The sequence below is a fragment of the Rattus norvegicus genome, chromosome 10, assembly GCF_036323735.1.
Source record: "Rattus norvegicus strain BN/NHsdMcwi chromosome 10, GRCr8, whole genome shotgun sequence".
Classification (NCBI taxonomy): Eukaryota; Metazoa; Chordata; class Mammalia; order Rodentia; family Muridae; genus Rattus; species Rattus norvegicus.
In genome coordinates this window covers 87,028,968-87,051,966 of record NC_086028.1, presented here as the reverse complement: position 1 = coordinate 87,051,966, position 22,999 = coordinate 87,028,968, and the positions used below count along the sequence as shown (strand labels likewise).

Below are 22,999 nucleotides of genomic sequence, written 5' to 3'. Positions count from 1 at the left end.
CCACCTATGACTTTTCTACCTCATGTCCCTCCTTGTAGTGTATAATTAAAAAACAATCCACGTTCATGCCAGCTTCGAGCTGGCAACAGGGTCTCATTGCCCCTCCCCCATTGGGAGCTACAAGCTGGTGTCTTCCCAGGTTCCCCCGGTTGACTTGACACTGAACTGCTCCACACTCCCAAGACATCCATCCCGTGGCTAGCCTGCTGAGACTGGCCACTGCTGGCTCTAAACCCCTAGCCCCATAAAACGAAAACTCCAGAGGCTTATAATTTATCAGTCAGATTTTTTTTAAAGATTTTATTTTATGTATATGAATACACTGTCTCTTCAGACACACCAGAAGAGGGCATCAGATCCCATTACAGATGGTTGTGAGCCACCATGTGGTTGCTGGGATTTGAACTCAGGACCTCTGGAAGAGCAGTCAGTGCTCTTAACCGCTGAGCCATCTCTCCAGCCTATCAGCCAGATTTATAATAGTAAATCTTCAACCCCCAAAATGCCCACACAAAGAATTCAAAACTCGCTTGATATAAATACAAGCTACTCTGGATGGGACAAACATACCCTATGTTACTCTATTGTTCTATGATATCCATAGCTACCTGTGGTTCTTTAGGCCACGTGGGTCTGGTTTGTCTTCTTCATCTTCTGTCTCTTCTCCATTTGTCTTCCCATCTCTCTGACCCCTCTCTAAAACTTTCAGCCCGGGTTGGGGATTTAGCTCAGTGGTAGAGCGCTTGCCTAGGAAGCGCAAGGCCCTGGGTTCGGTCCCCAGCTCCAAAAAAAAAAAAAAAAAAAAAAAAAAAAAAAACCAAAAATAAAAAATAAAAAAAATAAAAAATAAAACTTTCAGCCCGTTTTCCATTGCCCAATCAGATTCTAGCCTTATATTTCACCTGACCTCACCTGCGTACAAAGAGCAATTCACACCTCCTCACCTGCCTTTTTCCATACACTGGTCAGGGTCTAGAATGCGTGCAGCTAGAGATAGAAACACAGACACAGGCATTACATAAGCACACAATTATGCATGGTTTTCCACCTCGAAGGGTGAGGTTTCGTACCTAGGACAGTACTCGGTATGTGCCTGGCCTCTGATCAGCATTTGCTGAATGAATGAATGCATGAATGAATGAATTGAATGAATGCCATATGACTCAATGTGTACACGGCAGGCAACCCTCCCTGCTGCCGCTCCCCAAGGCTTTGGCATCCACCGACTGGCTATTTGCAGGCTGTCTTCTCTCTAATCTAGTAGCATCCCCAAGAAGGGCACGTTCTAGGTTGTAGGGTCAAAGGATGAGGCCAATGGAGAGACATTTCTCTGTCAGATGAGGAGCAACTGTCCACTCAGCAATCCGCTCTGGACTATACAGTGCAGAAACCATCCCTTGGAAGTCTTGCAGCTGCTTTGGACAGAACAGGAAGAAGACAGAGCTGGGGTTGGGCAAAGCTGGAGGAGGCTGAGGAGAACCCATGTGACCCAAAGCAGAGGGAAGAGCTCTCGGGAAAGTCTCTTACATTGTCCCTCTAGCACTTCCCTTGCCTCTGGTCATCCGTGGGTCTATATTTTATAAAGCAGAACAAGCCAATGTGAGTTTCCTATTGGTCTGTTAGGGTGAACACCCTACCAAGGCAGAACCTGAGTTTTGGGAATTGGGGGTGGGGGTGGGGGGTGTCTCGGCTCCACAGAGCAGTGGGCTGAGTGATTCAGTACCACAGTGACCGACTCAGCTGAAGGAAGGCGGCGCTCTGAGGGCAAAAAACCTAGTTGGCCGGAAATGCCAGGCTCTTGATGAACCAGAGAAGTCAGGCGCTGAGACAGTGGCATTTTAGGTAAAAAAGTCTTCAATGTTTGAAGGTGACATGTCCTCCGCTTTCCAGACGATACTTGTGTTGAGCAGATGAAAAGATATTTGATCACCAGGGCTGAGAATCCTGTATTTGAAAAGAAAAAAAAAATTGCTTGTTGCCAAGACAGGATGGAGTCAGTATCGCTTTAGGACTTGAAGAGGCTGGCTCTACCTGGGACCTCTGTGAGAGCTTCACTAAGCTCCTTGGAAGACATGCCAAGCCTAGGCCGGTTCTTGAAATGCCCAGTTAAACTTGTCTTTCCTAGATTTTGCTAGGAATTTTACATCACCCCAGTCACTTCTGCATTGTTGGGAAATCTCATCCCGGATGGAAGGGTCCTGGTTTTGCAGCTTCTGGGTCACATTTTTCTTTTGTTAGCATTAAGAGGCCCCAGCACCTCCCTTAGCGTTTTCTCTGCATCCTATATAACAAGGCAACTTGTCTCAACAGTGGCCACTTTACCCAGAAGACAGAAGAGGAAATATGAGTTCTCGTCTACTCTGCCTTCTCAGTCCTAGCACGAAGCCTCAAGCTTATTTCTGTAAGTTCTGTAAGCACCTCCTCTGTAGATACGGAAAGGAAGCTCCCCGAGTGGTGGGGGGCAAACACAGGCACAAGACAATTACTGATCGTGTAACTCTCCCAAGGTGCATCTCGGGCTTCATCGAAATGACACCCAGAGCTTTTTAGTCCATAACCACAATGAATAAAATCATTCCAGAATTTACAAGGCTCCTCGTGGCAGAACATGGCAGCCTCTTTTAAGCATCGGTCAGAATCATGAACGTTTCTAAAGAGTGGGTTTCCTCAGCTTTGATTTCCCACGGGACAGAGGTAAGTTTTTGCCGAGGCGAGCTTTTGCCGAGGCGAGCTTTTGCGAAGAGCACAGCACTGCACTGGCTTAAACAGTCTTTGTGCTTCTAACTCCAGCAGCTGTGTCTCCTAAAACAAACAAACCGGTCTAGGTGAGGTCTTTTTGGTTTCTGACCTCAGAGAGAAAATTTTACAGATGGAAACGTCTCGTCGGGGGTTGGGGATTTAGCTCAGCGGTAGAGCGCTTGCCTATCGAGCGCAACGCCCTGGGTTCGGTCCCCAGCTCCGGAAAAAAAAGAAAAAAGAAACGGACTGTTTCCACTGAGAGGAGTCCGCTGCCCTGTATTCCTCTGCAAAGGAGGCTTCTGGGTTAGATTTCCCCACTAACTTCCAGAGCCTTGATGTCCTGCTGCCTTAGCTCCATAGGGCGTGGGCTCCAGAGTTGCCTTTATCAGTGCCCTCCAGTGGTGGCTGGGTACTGGGTTTTCTTCAGATAGTTCAGTCTCTTCTCTGGTGTACCATTTCTGGATGTTTCATGGCCACCTCAGGTCTCTATTCATCTTTTTTTTTTCTCTGCATTCTCAAGCCTCTGCCTGGGCTATGTGACAAAACTGTATACATCTCAGCAGTCAATCATGCCTGCAGGCTGAAGGCGCCATACAATTCCCAAAGATGGGGGGATCCGAGTGGTTCTTCGTGTTTATAGGGATGGGGAAGCAGGCGACACCTACCTGCAGCACTAAGAAAGTGGCTGGTGACGTCTCATGAGGCTGTGAAGCCCATCTTTCCCATGATCTCCCCAGTTGCTGAGTCAGCAAAGGTTCTGCTCTGTAGCCCTCCTGGCCGCATTCTCCTGCTTCCTGCTAAGTCTGTTGGTACCTGCAGTTTCCTCCTGCATGACCTCTACTCTGGGCCCAGCATCAAAGGTCTGTCCCCCACCCAGCTGGGTCATGTCTTCTCACCGCTTAAACAGCAGTTTATACCACTGTTCGTATGCTTTCAACCCAAGACTGTCAAGCTTTAATGCAGACACATCTGGAAAGGCCGAGCTTCTCGGCTTTCACATGGTTCCCGCCTTCCTTTCATCCTATAAAACACCAACTTAATTCTCTGTCTCCAGGCATTCTCTTACACTGACTAAGCACAGAACCAAACCTCTTCTTGGTACACAGCCACTGTCACATCTGACACAGTCTTGCTCTGGATTTAGCCGTCTGTCTCTTCTCCCAATCCAGGGGTCCCTAGCTTCCTGAAATGCTGGTCTAGACTTTGGGAAGCTCAGGAGTACAAGCTCTGTTCTTGTCAGCTACTGTCTTTGTGGCCAGTGCTATTTGAGCAGAGTGGCTTGTGTCCTTGTCACAACATTGTAACCGAAGCGTCTAGTTCTGAGCCTGGTATAGGATTGACAGATACCAGCACAGACTGTGTTTATTATCTTCCCGAACCTGTAGCAGGGTGGTAAAATGGAGGGTGGCTTAAAAAGCTAAATCCTGGCCTGGAGAGATGGTTAAGAGCACTGACTGCTCTTCCAGAGGTCCCAAGTTCAATTCCCAGCATCGACATAGTCATTCACAACCATCTGTAATGGGATCCGATGCCCTCTCTGGTATGTCTGAGAACAGCAACAGTGTACTCATATACATAAAATTAAAAAAAAGCTAAGTCCTTGTTTGGATGCACGATCTAGGGCACTTGTGTAGGCTCTTCTCTGCCTACACGCCACCCACCACATTCCCCCGGCCAAGCTGTCAACAGTTAATTTTGAGACAAGGTCTTGCTCTCTTGTCTAGGAAGCCCTGGAACTCACTGTGCACTCCACACTGAAGATATTAAACTTGTAGTGATTTATCTTCAGAGTTCCAAATGCCAGCCTTACAGTCGTGAGGATGACAACTGTAGTCAGCTCTGCATCCACTGTTTGGCTAAGTGGCACAAGAGGTTAGAGGCCCAACACAGGGCTTGGTAACGAGCCCACTGTCCCTAAGGGGCAGGGGCGTGGCTCCTGCTGCTTCCCAGGGTGGCTCCCACTGTTTTCCATGTCTATTCGTGCCTTATGCCTGTGCTTTACGTTGCCCCTCTGATGTCACTGCGGGGAGAAACACCTGGCCACAGTGCTCAGAAAGGAGCTTTGGGAGGTGTCCCCTGCACAGCCAACTGACCATCCAGGTGAGGACTAGCGGGCCCGTCACTCCGCTTGGAACCATAGCAGCCATGCTGGCCTGTGCTTCCCCAGGCACACGACTCCTCTGGGGCCCAAGGCCACTGGCTATCGGTGACTGGCATCAGTCCTTACATCACCAGATGGCAGCATTTTTGTGATTAGCAGGCACATCGTCTGCTCTTGCATGTTTTCTTTTATTTACAAAAGGCTTGTAAATGATCACAAATCTATTAAAAGTAATTTATTCCTAATTTTCATGTGACAGAGGAAGAAAAACTTACTCTGGCTGGGTGTGGTGGCGCATGCCTTTTAGCTCCAGCACTTAGGAGGCAGAAGCAGGCAGATCTCTGGGAGTTCGAGGCCAGCTTGGTGTACAATGTGAATTCCAGGACAGCCTGGGCAGTGACACAGAGAAACTCTTTCTTGAAAAACAAAACAGGGCTAGAGAGATAGCTCTTCCAGAGATCCTGAGTTCAATTCCCAGCAACCTGGTGGCTCACAACCATCTGTAAAGGGATCTGATGCCCTCTTCTGGCCTGTATGTGAAGACAGCTACAGTGTGCTCATGTAAAAAAATCTTTAAAAACAAAACAACAAAAACCTTACTCTGTTGGTTAAAGCAGGATGGGATCACTCCACCACGACAGCTCTCTCTTCCCATTGAGGGGCTGCCTCTCTTAGAGCCTCAGCTGGCTTTTCACGAGCAATGTTAGTCTTCTAACAGACTGAACAAACTTGTCCTGTGCGCCTCATTTTAGCTGGGAAGGTTTAATTCCACCAGCGATTTCCCCTGTATCCTCATTGGAAATCTCCTCTCCAGAGGACTCCTTGTCCTGTAAGTCCTGAGCCATGTTTTTCTCATGTGTGGCTCCTCGTGTGCAAATCCCCAAGCCACAGTGGCCACTCAAGTCAGGAAAGCTCTATCTAGAAAACAGAAGGGGAGTCCTGAATTCTGCTTCACCCTGCTTTCTCAGCCTCTGCTGGGTTTCATACCTATTTGTTGCAGTCTGAGCTTCTGTAGAAATGCTACCACTAGGACAAAGATTCGCAGCCTGTGGGTCACATATCTGACATCCTGCACACCAGGTGTGACCGTTGTGATTCATAACAGTAGCCAAGTTAGTTATGAGGTAGCAATATAATAAGGATATGGTTGGGGAGTCACCACAGCATGAGAACTGTATTAAAGGGTCACTCTAGAAGGTGAAAAACACTGTTCTAGAAGGTTCTGAAAGATGATGTAATCCTGACAAAGAATTCTCCAGAGAATTCAAGTCTCCTGAAGATGAAAAGGCCCCTCCTGACGGGGACTTCTGAGACTTCTCGATGCAGAGGATGCTGACCTTTTTGGAAACATCATTTGAAAGTGTGAATTTTTCTTTCTGGAAATTTCTTCCTGGAATCGTCCTTACTCCAGTGAGACAGGAAGTGTTAGTTAAAATGGTCACTGCTACAGTCATAGATGAGCTTGTTTTTAACACTGTATCCTGGAACTTCTTTTGTGAGCTACAAAGTAAAAGGACACATTTTATTCAGCAACAAAGATGTGAAGGATAGAAAGTAATTACTCGGGCTGGAGAGGTCTGTCCTCTAGGGCTTGAGTTGTAAGGAGAGGTGGAGGGCTGAAGAGATGGCTCAGTGGTTAAGAGCACTAACTGCTCTTCAAGAGGTCCTGAGTTCAAATTCCAGCGACCACATGGTGGCTCACAACCATCTGGTGTGTCTGAAGACAGCTACACTGTACTTATATATAATACATCTTTAAAAGAAAAAGAAGAGGGCTGGAGAGATGGCTCAGCAGTTAAGAGCACCTGACTACTCTTCCAGAGGTCCTGAGTTCAATTCCCAGCAACCACATGGTGGCTCACAACCATCTGTAATGGGATCTGATGTCCTCTTCTGGTGTGTCTGAAGACAGCTACAGTGTACTTATATAATAAATAAATCTTAAAAAAAAGAAAAAGAAGAAAGAAAGCAATTACTCCTTCTTAAGCCAGACATGTTAGCTCATGGGGAGACTGGGGCCTGGTGTCCCCGGCACTGAGTGCACCTGACTTGGTTCCAGACCCTTGCGCTTCTGTGCTCTCATTGATGTAGGTCTCGGTTTTCCACTGGTCTGTATCCCAGTCGGTCCTGGACAACTTGAAATCTTGCTGTTCACTGAGAAGCTTCATCAGGAGGCCTGTTCTGGAGATGAGCTTGCCACAGGCCAGTTGCACATGAGTGTCAGAGCAGTCCATCTTCAAAGTCCTGATAACGTGAGAGATGAGCCTTCTCACATCGTTGTTAGGGATGAGGGGCCGCAGCTGCTGGTTTAGATGGGATTCAAACTGTTCTCCTGGTGACATGAGCGATGGGTGAGCAGCTTCTGTGGAAGGAACATGCGTATCAGACCCCACAGTGAAGTCTGACTGTGGCTTGCTGGTTTGCTGAACGGTTGGAACTAAGTTGGATGTAGACACAATAGAACCTGTAGTAGGTTTCTCACGAGGTTTATTTTCTGATATAATTTTTGCAGGCACAGTGACGGTTAGTTTGAGAATATTTTCTTTAACATTATCTGTTGCCGCCTGATTTTCTTCCAGAGGTATTTCTGTAGAAGGCTGTGAAGCCGTATATGATTCTGAAAAGGGCCTTTCTGGGTAACTCAGGTTGCCTAAAGATGACAAGACCCCTTGTGCAGGGGAATTTACCAGGCTCCTCACTGCAGACGATGCTGCCACCGGCCTCTTTGCAATCAACTGGAAATGAGATTTTTTCTTCCTAAGGTTTCCACGTCTCTCTTCAGGTTGTAAATTTGGGTTAGAACCCTTTGCTCTCTTCACATTAGCATTTGCACTTTCTAAAACAAAAATGGTGTCAGACAAGTCTTTCCGTCTGTCTAGAAACTCGGGTAGCGATTTTGGAACCGGAGCCGTGTCCACCAGGGCCGGTCCTAGGGAGGAAGAGAGTTCCTTCCCATGATCCTTTGGGAGTAAGGGCTCTGAAGGGAAGGAATTTTCCACTAACGCCCTGGGCTTCTGCTCCAGCTTGTGCTCCAGCTCCATTGAGGCTGGGCTCCCGAGCTGCCTGTCCGTGGTGCTGTTCTCCACAGGCGTCTGGGCGCTTTGCTTGCTCCACAGACTCTTGACTCTCGCCTCCTTGAAGTGCCTCTTCCTTAAGCTTCCTGTCCCCTCGGGGGCCCTGCTCATGCTGAGGAGCCGTCTCTCTGCCTTCTCGATCTCTGCAAGACTGTCTTCCTCTGCCCGGGCAGGTTCCCATCTCTTTTCAAATATTCCTCGTTTGAATTTGGGACCTAAACGGCGTGACGGCTGCACAAGCATGGCGGTTTTCTCTTTCTCTCGAACCTCATCAATTTCTGCATCTAGCAGATTTTCTGCAAAAGTAGAGTTCACTTTTGTAGCTCAAGTTATCAGGAGGGTGGAGGACTCATCATTTTGCAAAGAGCCCAGGCTATTATCTACATCTTGTACATTAGAATAATCAGTGGCATTAACATTACATCTTCCGGGCTGGAGAGATGGCTCAGCGGTTAAGAGCACCCGACTGCTCTTCCAGAGGTCCTGAGTTCAATTCCCAGCAACCACATGGTGGCTCACAACCATCTGTAAAGAGATCCGATGCCCTCTGTATCTGAAGACAGCTACAGTGTACTTATATATATAATAAATAAAATAAATCTTAAAAAAACAAACAAAAAAAAATTACATCTTCCAGCTTCCCTCTGAGAAATACAGCGATAAGTAACTTAAAGTACCAGTAACAACACTTTCATCATAAAGTCGAGCTGCTCTCTGATGAATCCTGAACAGCTAAGATCATTATTTTTTCCCTAATATCTCCTTTCCAATCTAGTAGTGAGCTCGGTGCTGGTGCTCTCCTTCCAGGCCTGCAACAGCAGGGATCCTCCTGGGTTCCCTACAGACGCCTCTTTAACTGTCAAGGAAAAGGAGAATGATTTTGGTAAGAGAACACCAGCCACCCTACTGCAGACCATAGCCATACATCCTAGTCAAATAAATTAGGGGCCAGCAATACTGGTGTGCCCTTTGTACAAGAAAGTAAACCTAAACTTAATCCTGTGAAGTGGTGGCAAGAGAGAAAGTGTCACTGGCTAGATAGCTGCCTACTCAGAATGTTACAGTGTGTACACAGGAAGTCCCCTGAGCACAGTGAATTGCCCCGTCCTTCTGGAGCTGGAGGAGAAATGTTCACCCACATCTGCAGATCTCTCTGAGAAGAGACCCTCCTCACACCCACACTGTCCCCTGTCACACACAGTGGATGGAGCTCCCTCCACTCCAGGTGTGCAGGGCAAGGTCACAGGCGGGGGGGGGGGGTACCTCTCACCCTCAGCAGGACAAAGTCCTTTACCTCCACCCAGTGTCTTCCCATGTAGTCCTAGCACCTGGGAAACTCTGATCTGATTAATCCTAGGCTCCCTAACAGAGAGCTCTTCACAGAAAACAACAACAACAACAAAAACCATACCATAGCCTCATTGGTCTTCCCTTAAATATTGTCAGGGATCTGTGATGTAGGTGAAGACACACTTCATTTAGCGTCATTTAGCTGGTGCTCACCTGAAATCCTAAAAATACAGAAGGTAGGGTGTGGGGGGTGCTCTGGAGAGACAGGGGCTGGTGCAGACCACAAAACCAGATACTTACAAAATGGTGAATGGTGAAGCATCCCTTGCAGGTACGGGGCTGTGGCTGTGGCTCAACCAAGCCTCTGCATTGGGCTGAGAATACAAGTTAGTGTCTCCTCTTAGGGCCTCAGAACAACGCTGGAGTCTCTGGGCTGGACAAACTTCAGCCTTCACGTGGGTCCTGCCGTCAAGTTCCAGTGAACTGTGACTTCGTTGAGATTTGGTTGTGGAGCCTGAATGTGGTTTGGGTGTGGAAATGACACCTGGGAATCTCTTCAAGAGTAGCTCTAGTCCTACTTAGGGCTGCAAGAATTTTAGGCCTCTATAAGCAGGCTCTGAAGCCATGGTGAGTCCTGGTCCCAGTTTCAAATGTGAAGGATGATGTAGAAAAGTGAGATTGGCCTTGGACTGATATTGGAAAGGTTGCTTCGTAACCTGACGGAGGTTGACCTACAGTCTTAGGTGGTTCTGGAGGCTGCATGGGTCAGGCCCTCTATCCTCCTTAGAGAGCTCTGGAGGCTAAGCTGGGGTTAGCTGTAGCATTTAGAAATGGCTCCACCTTCCTCAGTGAAGGCTGAGATGGGGACATTTTCTGAGCCAGAATGGCTCTGCCCCCATGGTGAACAAATTTTAGTGAACCTTAGAGGCTGAGGAGAATGTCTGACTGAGTGGAGAAACTTCGCTGTGCTGATGATAGATCGTCTTCCTTGATGAGCTGAAACAAGTCTGAACTCTTTCCCAGGCCCTGGGGATGTTGTGAGCTCCAGGTCCAGGTGCTTAGCTGTGGTTTTAGGAAACTTTCAGCACTAACTTTGGAAGATCCCAGTCAGACTTTGGACATGACGTGGAGGAACAGGAGTCGGTCTTCTTTTATTCTTCTTTTTGTTTTGTTTGTTTGTTTTTTGACACGGGGTTTCTCTGTGTTTCTCCCTGAAACTTTCACTCTGTAGACCAGACTGGCTTCAAACTTAGACTCCCCTGCCTCTGCCTCCTGAGTGCTGGGATTAAAGGCTCGCACCGCCATACCCTGTTCCACATCTGAAGGTTTAATAGTCACTCTGGACAACCTTAAATGTTGACCTTGGCTGTGACCTTGAGGGGAAAAAAAGTCACTTCAAGATGCTCTCTGGAGACTCCACTCATTTTTCCGGGTGGATTAGGGAAGGTTTAAGCTCCTCAGCAAATTCTGAGGTTTCAGCTGGAACTACCAGCTAGCAGCCTTTGCCTGGGAAACTCAAGGGGCTGGGCTGGCTATTCCCCCCCTCCCTTAGAAAGAAGGTTCAGCCCCCTCAACATACACTGGAGGTTACACTGGGGACTCCTGCTGGACCAGATTAGATTCAACATTCTTGGTAGGCTCTAAGATAAACACCACATCCACAGGCTTCACTGTAATGTGGGGCAAGTTATGATGGTGAACATTTTTTTTAAAGATTTTATTTATTATATATAAGTACACTGTAGCTGTCTTCAGACACACCAGAAGAGGGCATCAGATCTCATTACAGATGGCTGTGGTTGCTGGGATTTGAACTCAGGACCTGTGGAAGAGCAGTCAGTGCCCTTAACCACTGAGCCATCTCTCCAGCCTATACAGAGTGTAATTCTTTTTTTTTTTTTTTCCTTTTCTTTTTCGGAGCTGGGGACCGAACCCAGGGCCTTGGGCTTGCTAGGCAAGCACTCTACCACTGAGCTAAATCCCCAACCCCCAGGGTGTAATTCTTGACCCAGAGGCTGAAGTCTTGCTGGATTTTCAGTTTACTGTTGAACTATAGAATCTTGCTGTATTTCCTGGGCGCTTTGCAGGTCAGATGGGGCTCCCAGCTCTCATCAAGCAGTGAGTAGTAGAAAGCTGTGTTTCCACAGATAGCCATGTAGCTGCAGCCTGGGCCCCTTGTTGAGATGGTGGATTCTCTGGAGGCTGGGCGGGAGCCTGCTGCTGACTTGGAGTAGGCTGAGCTTCCTTGCCTGCCTCTGACCTTACCATAACCTTGACATATGCAGGCTGCACTGTCATAAACATACCAATGGCACCTACCTCATAAATATTCATGTTCGTGCTTGGAGCTGTGAAGCGGGTGGTAGATCCCCTGGAACTGGAGTTACCGCCTGCAAGAGCAACAAAGACCCTTAAGCCCTGAGCCATCTCCCCAGCCCCATAAAAACGTAAGATTCTACAATTCGAGGAGGTATCTCTCAACGGGTAACAAACTGCTCCCTTCTATTGGAGCTCGACTTGGGACACTTCCAACAGCTGCTTCTCCTCCAACCTCCGCAAATTATGGACAACTCACCCACCTCCTGCGCCGCGCCGCGCATTTTTTCTGGTTGATACTTTTCAATGCAGCCTGGTGGATAAGCACATCTAATTTGGTCTCGTTTGCACTTGCGAATCTTGGCATTGAAACGTTGGAGTGTCCAGGACTTTCGACCTGGGGTTTGCTGGAGGCCAGTGAAGGGCGGCTCTGCAGACTGTGTCTACCCAGCGCTGTTCCTCCTCGCTCCTCAGTGGCGGTGGTGGTGGTGGCGGCGGTGGCCGTGTGGTGGCTGTGAGGTGGCGGTTTATAACGGCTAGGCTAGCGGTTAGCAAGTCCCGAGGAGGCAGGAGGCAAGGAAGCACGCGGGATGTGGGATGCTTTGGCTCAGGCCTGCACACTCGGTGGGCGGGGTCTCTCCTCTCTCATTCCATCCCCCCACTTTACCGCTTCCTCTCCCCTTTCCCCATCCCATTAGTTCCCCTTCTTACCCTTCTCCTTTCTTTTCTGTACAGTCTCAGGAAGTAGTGAGTCCTGGAATTTAGACATGGAATTACGTAGACCACAGAGATCGGCCTACCTCTGAAGATGTGCACCACTACATCTGGCTCCTGGGAATCTGGCTCCCGGATTTTACTTTCTTATTTTTTTTTTAAGATTTATTTATTATATTCCACAATCTTTTTTTAATTATTTATTTATTATATATAAGCACACTGTAGCTGTCTTCAGACACACCAGAAGAGGACATCAGATCTCATTACAGATGGTTGTGAGCCATCATGTGGTTGCTGCGATTTGAACTCAGGATCTCTAGAAGAGCAGTCAGTGCTCTTAATCACTGAGCCATTTCTCCAGCCCACCCACCCCCACAACCTTTTTTTAATTTTAATTTTGAAGGGTGAAGGAGGGAACAGGATCTTGTGTAGCCCAAGGCTGTCTAAACTTTCTATGTAGCCAAGGAAGACCTTGAATTCCTGATCTTCTTGCCAACACTCTCCCACCTAGGCCCATATTGCAAGTCTGTGACACTACACTGTTTCATGGGATGCTGGGACTAAATCCAGGGCTTTGTGCATGCTAGGAAAACACTCTAGCAACCGAGCCACACTCAGCCCTTCTGAAACTTCTTCTTCTTCTTTTTTTTTAATTACAAACCACACAAAACACTGGAGGGAAATTATGAATTCTACTATCCAAGCACCTGAGCGCTCATTGTCCACTGTTTGCCCCCTGCTGGTGAACACTGATGGCAAAAGCAAACTGAAGGAAACTGAAGAGAAAGCACAGGGGGGCTTTCAGCCTTCCCATCTCGTGGATCCTGCTCAGGACCCAAGGAACATATGAGAAGAACCAGACTTCCCAAATTATAATACATTCTCTATGAATTTACATAGAACTAAAACTACTGAATGCTTGGTTCCATTCATATGGTTTCGTTCTTTCTTTCTTTTAATGATACAACTTTCTTTTTTGTTTTTTTTTTTAAGATTTATTTATTTAGTATACTAGTACACTGTAGCTGTCTTCAGACACACCAGAAGAGGGCATCGGATCCCATTACAGTTGGTTGTGAGCCACCATGTGGTTGCTGGGAATTGAACTCAGGACCTCTGGAAGAGCAGTCAGTGCTCTTAACCACTGAGCCATCCCTCCAGCCCATGATACAACTTTCTTGTACTTTACACACATTATTGTGAGCAATTCTTCTTCTTCTTCTTCTTCTTCTTCTTCTTCTTCTTCTTCTTCTTCTTCTTCTTCTTCTTCTTTTCTCTTTCTTCTTTTTCTTCTTCTCTTTTTTCTTCATTTTGTTTGTCTGTTTGTTTGTTTGAGACTGGGTTTCTCTGTGTAGCCCCTGGCTGGCCTGGAATTCATAGAGATCCGCCTCCCTCTGCCTTCCGAGTGCCAAGAGGAGAAAGGTGTGCGCCACCACTGCCCAGGTACTATGGGCTTTTTTCTCTTCTTCCTCCCCCTCCCTCCTCCTCTTTTTTTTCCTCCTCCTTTTCTTGAGACATGGTTTCTCTTTGTGTAGCCCTGGCCTCAAACTCCCAGAAACCTGCCTGCTTCTGCCTCCTAAATTACTGGAATTAAAGACTCGGCCACTATTTCCCAACTCAAGCCCAGTTTTGGTTGTTTGTCTGTCTGCTGATTATAGATATCAGAGTCCTGATTATTTCTTGACTGAGTAAATCAAGTAAATCAATTCTTCCAAATGAATGGAAGAATTAACAGGACTGGAGAGATGGCCTGGTGCCTTTCTTTGAAAAAAAAATGAGTACCTGAATTTGGATCCCCAGCACCCACTAAAAGTTGGCCATGACATCGTGAATCTGTAACACCACCATTCAGGGTGGCGACAGTTGGACCCTGAGGACTCACCTGTACAGACGATTAAGTCAGAGCAGCCAGTCATGGCTTCTGTGGTCCTGATCAATCAGTCTTGGGGTTGTACATTCAATAAACTACTCTCTTTGACTGAAATCGACATTTGTATGGCTTGTGTGGTGATTCCTGAGCCTCAACAAAAAAGTGCTCAAGGTATGGATTGGGAATGTCAAAGGGACACAAGAACCAGCTCAAAGAGGCACCAAAGAGTCAAATCTGTAACAGTGTTTTTCTTTCTTTCTTTTTCTTTTTTTTTTAAGATTTATTTATTTATTTAGTATACTAGTACACTGTAGCTGTCTTCAGACACACCAGAAGAGGGCATCGAATCCCATTACAGTTGGTTGTGAGCCACCATGTGGTTGCTGGGATTTGAACTCAGGAACTCTGGGAGAGCAGTCAGTGCTCTTAACCGCCGAACCATCTCTCCAGCCCAACAGTGTTTTTCATAATGGCTTTATTGAGATATGATGCATAATATATAATTTATACTCCATATAACTAATTCGCTTAAAATTTGAAGTCCAGGCTGGGCATAGTGGCACACACCAGTAATCCCAGCACTTGAAAAGCTGAAGCAGGAGAATCACAAGTTCAAGGGTAGCTTGGGCTAAACAGTGAGTCCCTGTCTCAAGTAATACAAATAAATTTGAGAGTAAAGTATAAAATCCAATAGTTTTTAGTATGGTCACAGAATTCTGCAATTCTTACCATAATCTAATTTGTTTATTTGGGGCTTTTTTTTTTTTTTTAAGATTTATTTATTTTATGTATGTGAGTAAACTGTAGTTGTCTTCAGACACACCAGAAGAGGGCATCTGATCCTGTTACAGATGGTTGTGAGCCACAATTGTGGTTGCTGGGAATTAAACTCAGGACTTCTGGAAGAACAATCAGTGTTCTCAACCGCTGAGCCATCTCCCCAGCCCTATTTTTGGCTTTCTGAGACCGAGTTTCTCTGTGTAGCTCTAGAAGTCCTGGAACTCTCTGTAGACCAGGCTGGCCTCAAACTCAGAGATCTTCCTGCCTCTGCCTCCTGAGTGCTGAAACTGAAGACTTGGGTCACCACTGCCTAGCACCACTTAAGTCTTATGAATTATTTTGGCCTGGGATAGGCATCCTGAGTCTAAAAAGGAGCTGAAAAGATCATCTGTAAAGAGGTCATGAGTTCAATTCCCAGCAACCACATGGTGGCTCACAACCATCTGTAAAGAGATCTGATGCCCTCTTCTGGTGTATCTGAAGACAGCTACAGTGTACTTATATATAATAAATAAATAAATCTTTAAAAAAAAAGATCATCTGTAAAATAGCTGGATTGTGTCCTATCAAAATGCTTAATTTGTGAGAGCAGTTGGGGGCTGGTCTTATCACATGGTTATGTTTCCCCTTATGTGGTACTGAGAACAAAGGCCAGGGTTCTTTCACCTGCCCCTCAGCATTTACAGGGACAGACAGAGAGACCCTGGAAGGTCTGGCTTGACCCTTTAAGTCACTAAGGGTGCTCTTAGGTTAACAATGGTTCCAGTATGTGGCCCTCTTCAGCGCCCAAGCCTACCTTTTTGGCCTTAGTTCCTAGCCAGCCCAAGGTCTTCCATGATGATCTACAGGACAAGTTACCATACACTCTCTGGCCCCAAATCACTCTCTGACTAATGGTCCTCCTCCCTCTTGAGAAGGCTGGTGTTCTCGGTCATTCCAGTCTTCTGGAACCCTGGTTTTGTGCCATCACCCATCTCCTGGAAGTATGCTTATTTGAACTGTGCAATCTGTCCAAACTTTAGAAATATCACATGGTTCCAGAAGGCAAGGTGTCCTTGTAAGATCTGGGCAGGATGGGGTTCTTCTGTTTGCTAACTCCCTTTCTGGAAACTTGACCTCTTGGGGGTAACTCTGAAAGACACTCCTTGTGCTCACAATGACCTGCCCTTGGGCTGCAGTTGTCTATGCCCCAATTGTATTCTGAGGAACACTGTGGATCAACAGAGCTTTGTACATGCCAGATGCCTGTATTTAGATGGGGACGCAGCCCACGTTTGGGGTAAAGTGTCCATGAATAGCCAACAGTCTGAGTGGGTTCAGCTCCTTTCTAGGGTGCCCCACTCCAATACCCTTCATTTCTGTGGTTCATTAGATGGATCCACTCCTCCCCTCAGACAGGGTTCTTTGTGTATAGTAGAGCGGGCCTCAAACTCAAACATCTATCTGCCTCTGCCTCTCGAGTGCTGAGATTAAAGGCTTATGCCCTCTCGCCCAGGTGTAAGTATCCCTTCTAGCTTTTGCCAAAAGTTGAAAAGTAGTTTTTTCTTAAAACCAGTGTTAAAATTCCCTAAGGGGATGCACCATTCCTGGAAAAATGGAAACCCGTTGGGGTTTGGTTGGGGTCAAGAAGCATTTTTCCGGGGCTGGAGAGATGGCTCAGTGGTTAAGAGTGCTGACTGCTCTTCCAGAGGTCCTGAATTCAAATCCCAGCAACCACATGGTAGCTCACAACCATCTGTAATGGGATCTGATGCCCTCTTCTGGTGTGTCTGAAGATAGCTACAGTGTACTTATATATAATAAATAAATAAACCTTTAAACAAACAAAAAAAGCATTTTTCCCTTAGGATACAATGTGTACACTATGATAAAGAATCTAAGGCTTGAGATTTAATTTTCCACTACACATAACATTAATATCACAGACTAGTGCTTTATGGCAAACCACATTTTGCTTTCATAGTACAAAACAAAAAACAAGACAAAACGAAACAAAACAAAAACCCTACAAACCTGACTGACGGTACTGACAAATAAAACTTCAAACGTTTGTCTGTTTCCTACCTACCATTGTTGCTAAAAGACAATTACAGGAAAAGCAGTAACAATCTCTCGACTAGAAGAACGTACAGAAGGATAAATAAAGATAATTAGGGGCTGGAGAGATGGCTCAGCGGTTAAGAGCACCGACTGCTCTTCCAAAGGTCCTGAGTTCAATTCCCAGCAACCACATGGTGGCTCACAACCACCTATGGGATCTGGTGTGTACTTGTATACATAAATTAAATAAATAAATCTTTAAAAAAAAAAGATAATTAGAAGAGATAACTTAAAGTTAAGGCCAAAAAGCAGGAGGAAGGTCAGGAAATAGAGACGTAAAGGCAGACTCTCATCTTAAAACCAGTGTTAAAACCCCCCGAGGGGGTGCACCGTTCCTGGAGGTACTGCAATACCAGGTCGATGCGTGGAGTGGACGGAGCAAGCTCCTATTCCAACTCCTAGTTCCAAAAATCCATTTAATATATTGTCCTCGGATAGAGGACGTATCAGATATTAAACTGATAAGAACAGATACTACACTTGATCTTAGCCAAAAGGCCGAGAAGCGATACCACCGATCGGTACTATGGTAGTGTGATCCTCTCAGTGTCCCACTTTAACTCGTGGTGAGCGTTGGCGCAATTTCTGTCTCATATGCTGTGCCCCCCACCTTTCCAAGAAAATTACGGGACTCTGCTACAACCGTCTAACGCCTTCAGGTTTCACACGCGTGTGGGACCCCTGCATTTCTTCCCCTCAGAAGCATGGTCTCCATCTAATTTGCATGCTCCGCCCAGTCGTGGGCGTAGCCACTGACAGTCAACTCCACCGTAGCCGCCCTAAATGAGCAGCAGTAGAGTTCCTCTTTTGTTATAGGTGAAGAACAAGCAGAAGACGACTTAATGGGCTTCTTGGAATCCGGTGTTCCTTCCACCTTTCTCGAAGACAACATGGTTGACACACAATACACACAAGAAAAGCTAGTTAGTTAAGTAGTTAATTTATAGGGAGGTATTTTTTAGCCCTGCCTGACTTTAAACTTGGAATTTTAACTTGGAATTTATTATTATTAAATATCGTTGTTAAATATCGGCCCGCGCCCGACCGGGTAGAGCACACCAAACCAACACGGTTCCACGTGGAGAGATTTAATGATAGAACGAGACAAGGGGAAGGGGCGAGAGAAAGAAGAGAAAGAGAGGAGGAGGGCAGAAGTCTGCCTTTTATTTGGAATGTGATATATCTACTCCCAGGTGGAGGTGAGAATTGAGCCAAAAGGTCTTCTGGGAATGTATGGCCGTTACCATGGCAACAGTGACAAAAGAAAAAGGTGTCGCTGTTGAAGTGAAGGCAATTCCTGATAGCAACAGAATTCTCTTCCCTTTGCCTCCTGCTCCAATGCCTGGCTTCTAAAAGCTTTTCATATGTTGAGAATCTTTTCTGTGATGTGAGTTGGGTTCTTTTGTCTTCCTTCTTTTCTTTTTTCTTTTTCTTTTTGATACAGTGTTTTGGAACTCAATATGTAGTTTGAGTTATGGGGCATTCACCAGAGAAGACTGCTTGAACATCGGTTTATGCCAATAGAAAGTCTTTTTTTTTTTTTAAAGATTTATTTATTTATCTTCGGACACCCCAGAAGAGGGCTTCGGATCCTATTACAGATGGTTGTGAGCCACCATGTAGTTGGTGGGATTTGAACTCAGGACCTCTGGAAGAGCAGTCAATGCTCTTTTTATTTTTATTTATTTTTATTTTTATTTATTTATTTTTTTTCAAAATGGATCTGAGGTTTATTGACGCCTCCCCCAGGCCACCATTCCCACCCCTCCCAATAATTACAAAAGTAAGAAAAATGCCTTTCCCCGTCCCCCATTCATCCCAGGAAAAATGTCATAATTTATGAAGAAAAGACACAGTCCAAGGCAGCAGGAGGCCTCAGCCCATCTTCTTCCAGATGGTGAGTGAGACGGTGAGGACTCCAGCCACAAAGATGGTCACTGTCTGCCGTGTGGGGTTCCCGAAGTAGGAGAGGAGGCCATCCCAGCCACCCTGGTTTTGGATCCAGACAAGCAGCCGCTCCCGGAGGAAGTCCAGTGTCCAGCCCATGATGGTTCTGATCAGCTCGGGCACTTTAGTGCACAGGGCCTTGTGCACCAGTTTGCTAGCGAAGTAGAAAAGGGCGACCACCCGGCCCCAGTTGAAGTTGCCGTCTGCAAACATGTCAGCTGCCACACGGAAGAAGACCTCTCGGGGGGAGTCTGTATCCACATCAGCAACCATCCTCTGCAGCACCATGTTGTTGTCCAGTTCATCTCTAATTCGCCTGAGACACTCGATCAGCTTCTTGGTGGATGCATCCTGGGGCGGCTGCTCCAAGGTCAGCTCAGGTGTCTCCCCAGCCATCCTCTCTGCTCGATCCTGGATGAAACCCTGTAACAAAAAGGCCCCTGTCTTCATGAACTGTTCAGAGCTGGTGGGCCCGCCGCCTCCGAGCTGATCCCCGGACCCGTCCATCACTGCCGCTGCCTCTCGCCGGGGCAGTCAATGCTCTTAACCACTGAGCCATCTCTCCAGCCCAGAAAGTCTTTATTAAGCAGTCCAGCAACTACACAGGGTGTTCAGGATCCCAGTGTAGCCCCCAGTCTTTCTCAGGGTGTGCTTTTAAGCACAAAGGTCATGTTCTGGGTTGGCATACTTCGGTTAACAAGAACAGTTAGTCAGAAGCAAAACTACAGACGCCACAACGCAAGCTTAGTACGTTTAGAGAATACAGACTTTGACAGACTAGGCCTTTGTTTTAGTTTAGGCAATTGATGCTGTCTATGTGCTGAGTTTTACAGACTGAACGGTACATTTATCATGTAGTCAGTCTGGGGGCCTTCTAAGGTCTGGTGCCCTGTTATAGTCCATACTGGCTTTAAACTTGAAATCCTCCTGCCTCAGCATCCCGAGTGCTGGCATTACAAGCGTGAGCCTTTACTCCCTGATTTTGTTTTGTTTTGTTTTGTTTTGTTTTGTTTTTTTTTTTTTGGTTCTTTTTTTTTTCGGAGCTGGGGATCGAACCCAGGGCCTTGCGCTTCCTAGGCAAGCGCTCTACTTGTTTTGTTTTTTAAGGCAAGATTTCTCTGTGTAGCCCTGGCTGTCCTGGAACTCAGAGACCCATCTGCATCTGTCTCCAAATGCTAGGATTAACAAGTGTGTCACCATGCCAGCCTCTGGATGTGTTTTGTCTTTATCTCTCTGTGTGTCATTTGTTTTGGGTAGTTTGTCTGTTTGTTGCCTCTGTCTGCCTCTCTCTGTATCTCTCTGTCTGTCTCTATCTCTGTCTCTCACTCTGTGTGTGTGTGTGTGTGTGTGTGTGTGTGAGAGAGAGAGAGAGAGAGAGAGAGAGAGAGAGAGAGAGAGAGAGAGAGACTGAGAATACAATCTACCACTCAGCATTAGTCTGTCTAACGTCTCTGTCTTAACTTCATTGAAAGTCACAGGCATCACTATTGGTCAGACCCACATGATTCTTGTGAACCTCAGGATAGACCCCAAATTTCAAGAGAGGTGAGAACAATCTTCCTAGTTCAGGGAAGGTCTGCCTAAGTGGTGGTGTATCAGACAAGGATACAGTGACGGAGCAGTGGGCTTGGGAGGTCTTTAGAGCCTCAAGTCAGGGGCCTCCCCATAGCCTTTCATGCACTAAGTCTCATCAGCCCTAACATCTTTCTACATGGCCCCGGTCTGGCTTGCAGGAAGTCCAGCACCAAATCTTGAATCCTAATTCTGAGTTTAGACCAGGGAGTGAATGATCTCCCTCTGCTTTGCCCACAGAACCTGGGGGGGGGGGTTTCCACTTATGTTTAGTAAGAGCTGAGTCTGTGAGGCATAAATTGACCTGTCTGGAGTGTCCCAGACATGTCTTTACCTGCATTCTGGTGGTCCCCAGACTCCTGCAAACCCTTCCATGCCAGCTCAGTCTAACTATACAACCTCTCAGTCTTCTGAAGAGCCAGTTCAGCATGGCCCCTCAGTTGAAATGACCTCTTCAAATCTTTAGGCACCTCCAGTCTGTCCAACCTGCTCTCGTTTCTCAGCTCTTTTTTTTAAAAGATTTATTCATTTATTATTTTATTCATTTATTATATGAATACACTGTAGCTGTCTTCAGATACACCAGAAGAGGGCATCGGATCTCTTTACAGATGGTTGTGAGCCACCATGTGGTTGCTGGGAATTGAACTCAGGACTTCTGGAAGAGTAGTCGGGTGCCCTTAACCCCTGAGCCATCTCTCCAGCCCTCTCAGCTCTTGAATACTGGGAGTCATTCCCCTTTCCTGTCACAAGTCCCCACTTTGCTTTACATCAGGCACTTGTATTTTTGTGGTCCTTTAAATTCTATGCTTGGGGACTAAAGAGATGGCTCAGTGGTTAAGGGTAAATACTATGGGGCTAAAGAGATTTTCCAGAGGAACCAGATTCAGTAGTCATCATCCACAAGGCAGCTCATAACTATCTGTAACTCCAGCTGCAGGAGATTCAATGCCTTCTGACTTCCATGGGCACTGAACACACATGGTGCATAGACATATATAAGGGCAAAACACCCTTATATAAAATAAACTTTACAAAATTTACAAAGTCTGTCTCCTTTCCATTCTTAAGAACATTCGATTTTCATTTGGGAGACCTTGGTTCGAGCTCTAGCTGTGTCACTGTGTCATGGGGACCAGGTGTCTGAGAGCCTTTAAGAGGTTCAGAGAAGTAGACTTAGAGCCCCGCCTCCGACTCTCAGTTGACTTGCTGTGTAAACCTGGTTGAACTACTTCTCTGTTTTCCTAGGTATCTTCTCATGCAAACCCGGGAGGCCAGACTAATGGGCTCTAGGATTATGCCAGGGCTCTGCCTTCCTGAGCACCCAGTTTCCAACCCTCTACCCTGCCTTGAAGCAAGAGGAGCTGTCCTCGGTGCTGAACCTCTTGAGATTTGAGCGCCTGGGCTAAGTTGTTCTCAAGAGATCCTGGTTGGGCTGGAGAGATGGCTCAGTGGTTAAGAGCACCCGACTGCTCTTCCAGAGGTCATGAGTTCAATTCCCAGCAACCACATGGTGGGTCACAACCATCTGTAAAGAGATCCGATGCCCTCTTCTGGTGCGTCTGAAGACAGCTACAGTGTACTTATATATAATAAATAAATAAAAATAAAAAAAAAATAGTGTCAGGGACTGTTTCTCCCCCATGGGATGGATCTCAAGTTGGGCTGGTTATTGAAAAAAAAAAAAAAAAAGGAGAGATCCTGGTTGTTCACAATGCATCTAGAGCCTCCTGGGCCCAGACAACCACAGAACCCCAAGAAACAGGGTGAGGCTCAATGGATAAAGCACTTGCCGTGCAAGCATAAAGACCGAAGTTCAAATTCCCAAGCATCCAGTCTGTTTATCCAAATCTCTGGGGCAAGAGATAGGATGCCCTGAAGAGATCCCCCTCCTTCTCCCCACAGTGCTTAAGGCCAGCCTGTGGTTACACGTATCACCTAAATATAGGGTTTTTAGAAAAATGTATTATTGTTTTTAAAATGTATTCTAGTTCTCCAGGAATAAGCTTAAAAACTTTTGTTTTAGGGAGCTGGAGAGATTGCTCCAGGGCTAAGAATGCTGGCTGCTTTTACAGGTCACTCAGGTTCAGTCTTCAACACTAATATATACACAGCTCACAACTGTCTATAATTTGGGGCTGGAGAGATGGCTCAGAGGTTAAGAGAACTGGCTGCTCTTCCAGAGGTCCTGAGTTCAAGTCCCAGTAACCACGTGGGGGCTCACAACCATCTGTAATGAGATTTGGTGCCCTCTTCTGGGATGCAGGCATACATGCAGGCAGAATTCTGTATAAATAATGCACAAGGGGTTGGGGATTTAGCTCAGTGGTAGAGCGCTTGCCTAGGAAGCGCAAGGCCCTGGATTCGGTCCCCAGCTCCGAAAAAAAGAACCAAAAGAAATAATGCACAAGCATGCAGACAAAACACCCATATATAGCCAAGCAGTGGTGGCACTGAGACGGCAGAGGAAGGTGGGTCTTCTGAGTTCAAGGC

General features: G+C 46.5%; 2 protein-coding genes, 1 non-coding gene and 1 pseudogene across 3 annotated transcripts; all 4 read right to left on the bottom strand.

The window, feature by feature from the left end:
• Positions 1-1,950: 1,950 nt before the first annotated feature.
• Positions 1,951-17,879, bottom strand: LOC134480735 (uncharacterized; annotated as a pseudogene).
• On the bottom strand, positions 5,954-9,229 carry LOC108352174 (leucine-rich repeat-containing protein 37A3-like). The gene is made up of 3 exons (XM_017597782.1): positions 9,178-9,229; positions 6,885-8,210; positions 5,954-6,340 (listed from the first exon to the last, which is right to left on the bottom strand). Exons 1-3 carry the CDS (start codon positions 9,227-9,229, stop codon positions 6,309-6,311), a joined length of 1,410 nt encoding a protein of 469 aa, XP_017453271.1. The 3' UTR covers positions 5,954-6,308.
• Positions 17,307-17,497, bottom strand: LOC120095476 (U2 spliceosomal RNA). The gene has a single exon (XR_005490939.1). It is a non-coding gene; the product is annotated as a U2 spliceosomal RNA (small nuclear RNA).
• A 777-nt stretch (positions 17,880-18,656) lies between the features above and the next one.
• Positions 18,657-19,479, bottom strand: LOC681314 (similar to BAX protein, cytoplasmic). The gene has a single exon (XM_039087749.2). It carries the CDS (start codon positions 19,439-19,441, stop codon positions 18,863-18,865), a length of 579 nt encoding a protein of 192 aa, XP_038943677.1. The 5' UTR covers positions 19,442-19,479; the 3' UTR covers positions 18,657-18,862.
• Positions 19,480-22,999: the final 3,520 nt, after the last annotated feature.

Bases quoted from the DNA above. Each gene is read 5' to 3' on its own strand.
- LOC108352174 (XM_017597782.1), bottom strand. From the start codon at position 9,229: ATGGGAAGACACTGGGTGGAGGTAAAGGACTTTGTCCTGCTGAGGGTG. The intron at 8,211-9,177 runs GTACCCCCCCCC...CTACTTTTGCAG, and splicing joins TGTCCTGCTGAGGGTGAGAG to AAAATCTGCTAGATGCAGAA. The intron at 6,341-6,884 runs GTGCACTCAGTG...TTTACTTTGTAG, and splicing joins AGGGTCTGGAACCAAGTCAG to CTCACAAAAGAAGTTCCAGG.
- LOC681314 (XM_039087749.2), bottom strand. From the start codon at position 19,441: ATGGACGGGTCCGGGGATCAGCTCGGAGGCGGCGGGCCCACCAGCTCT.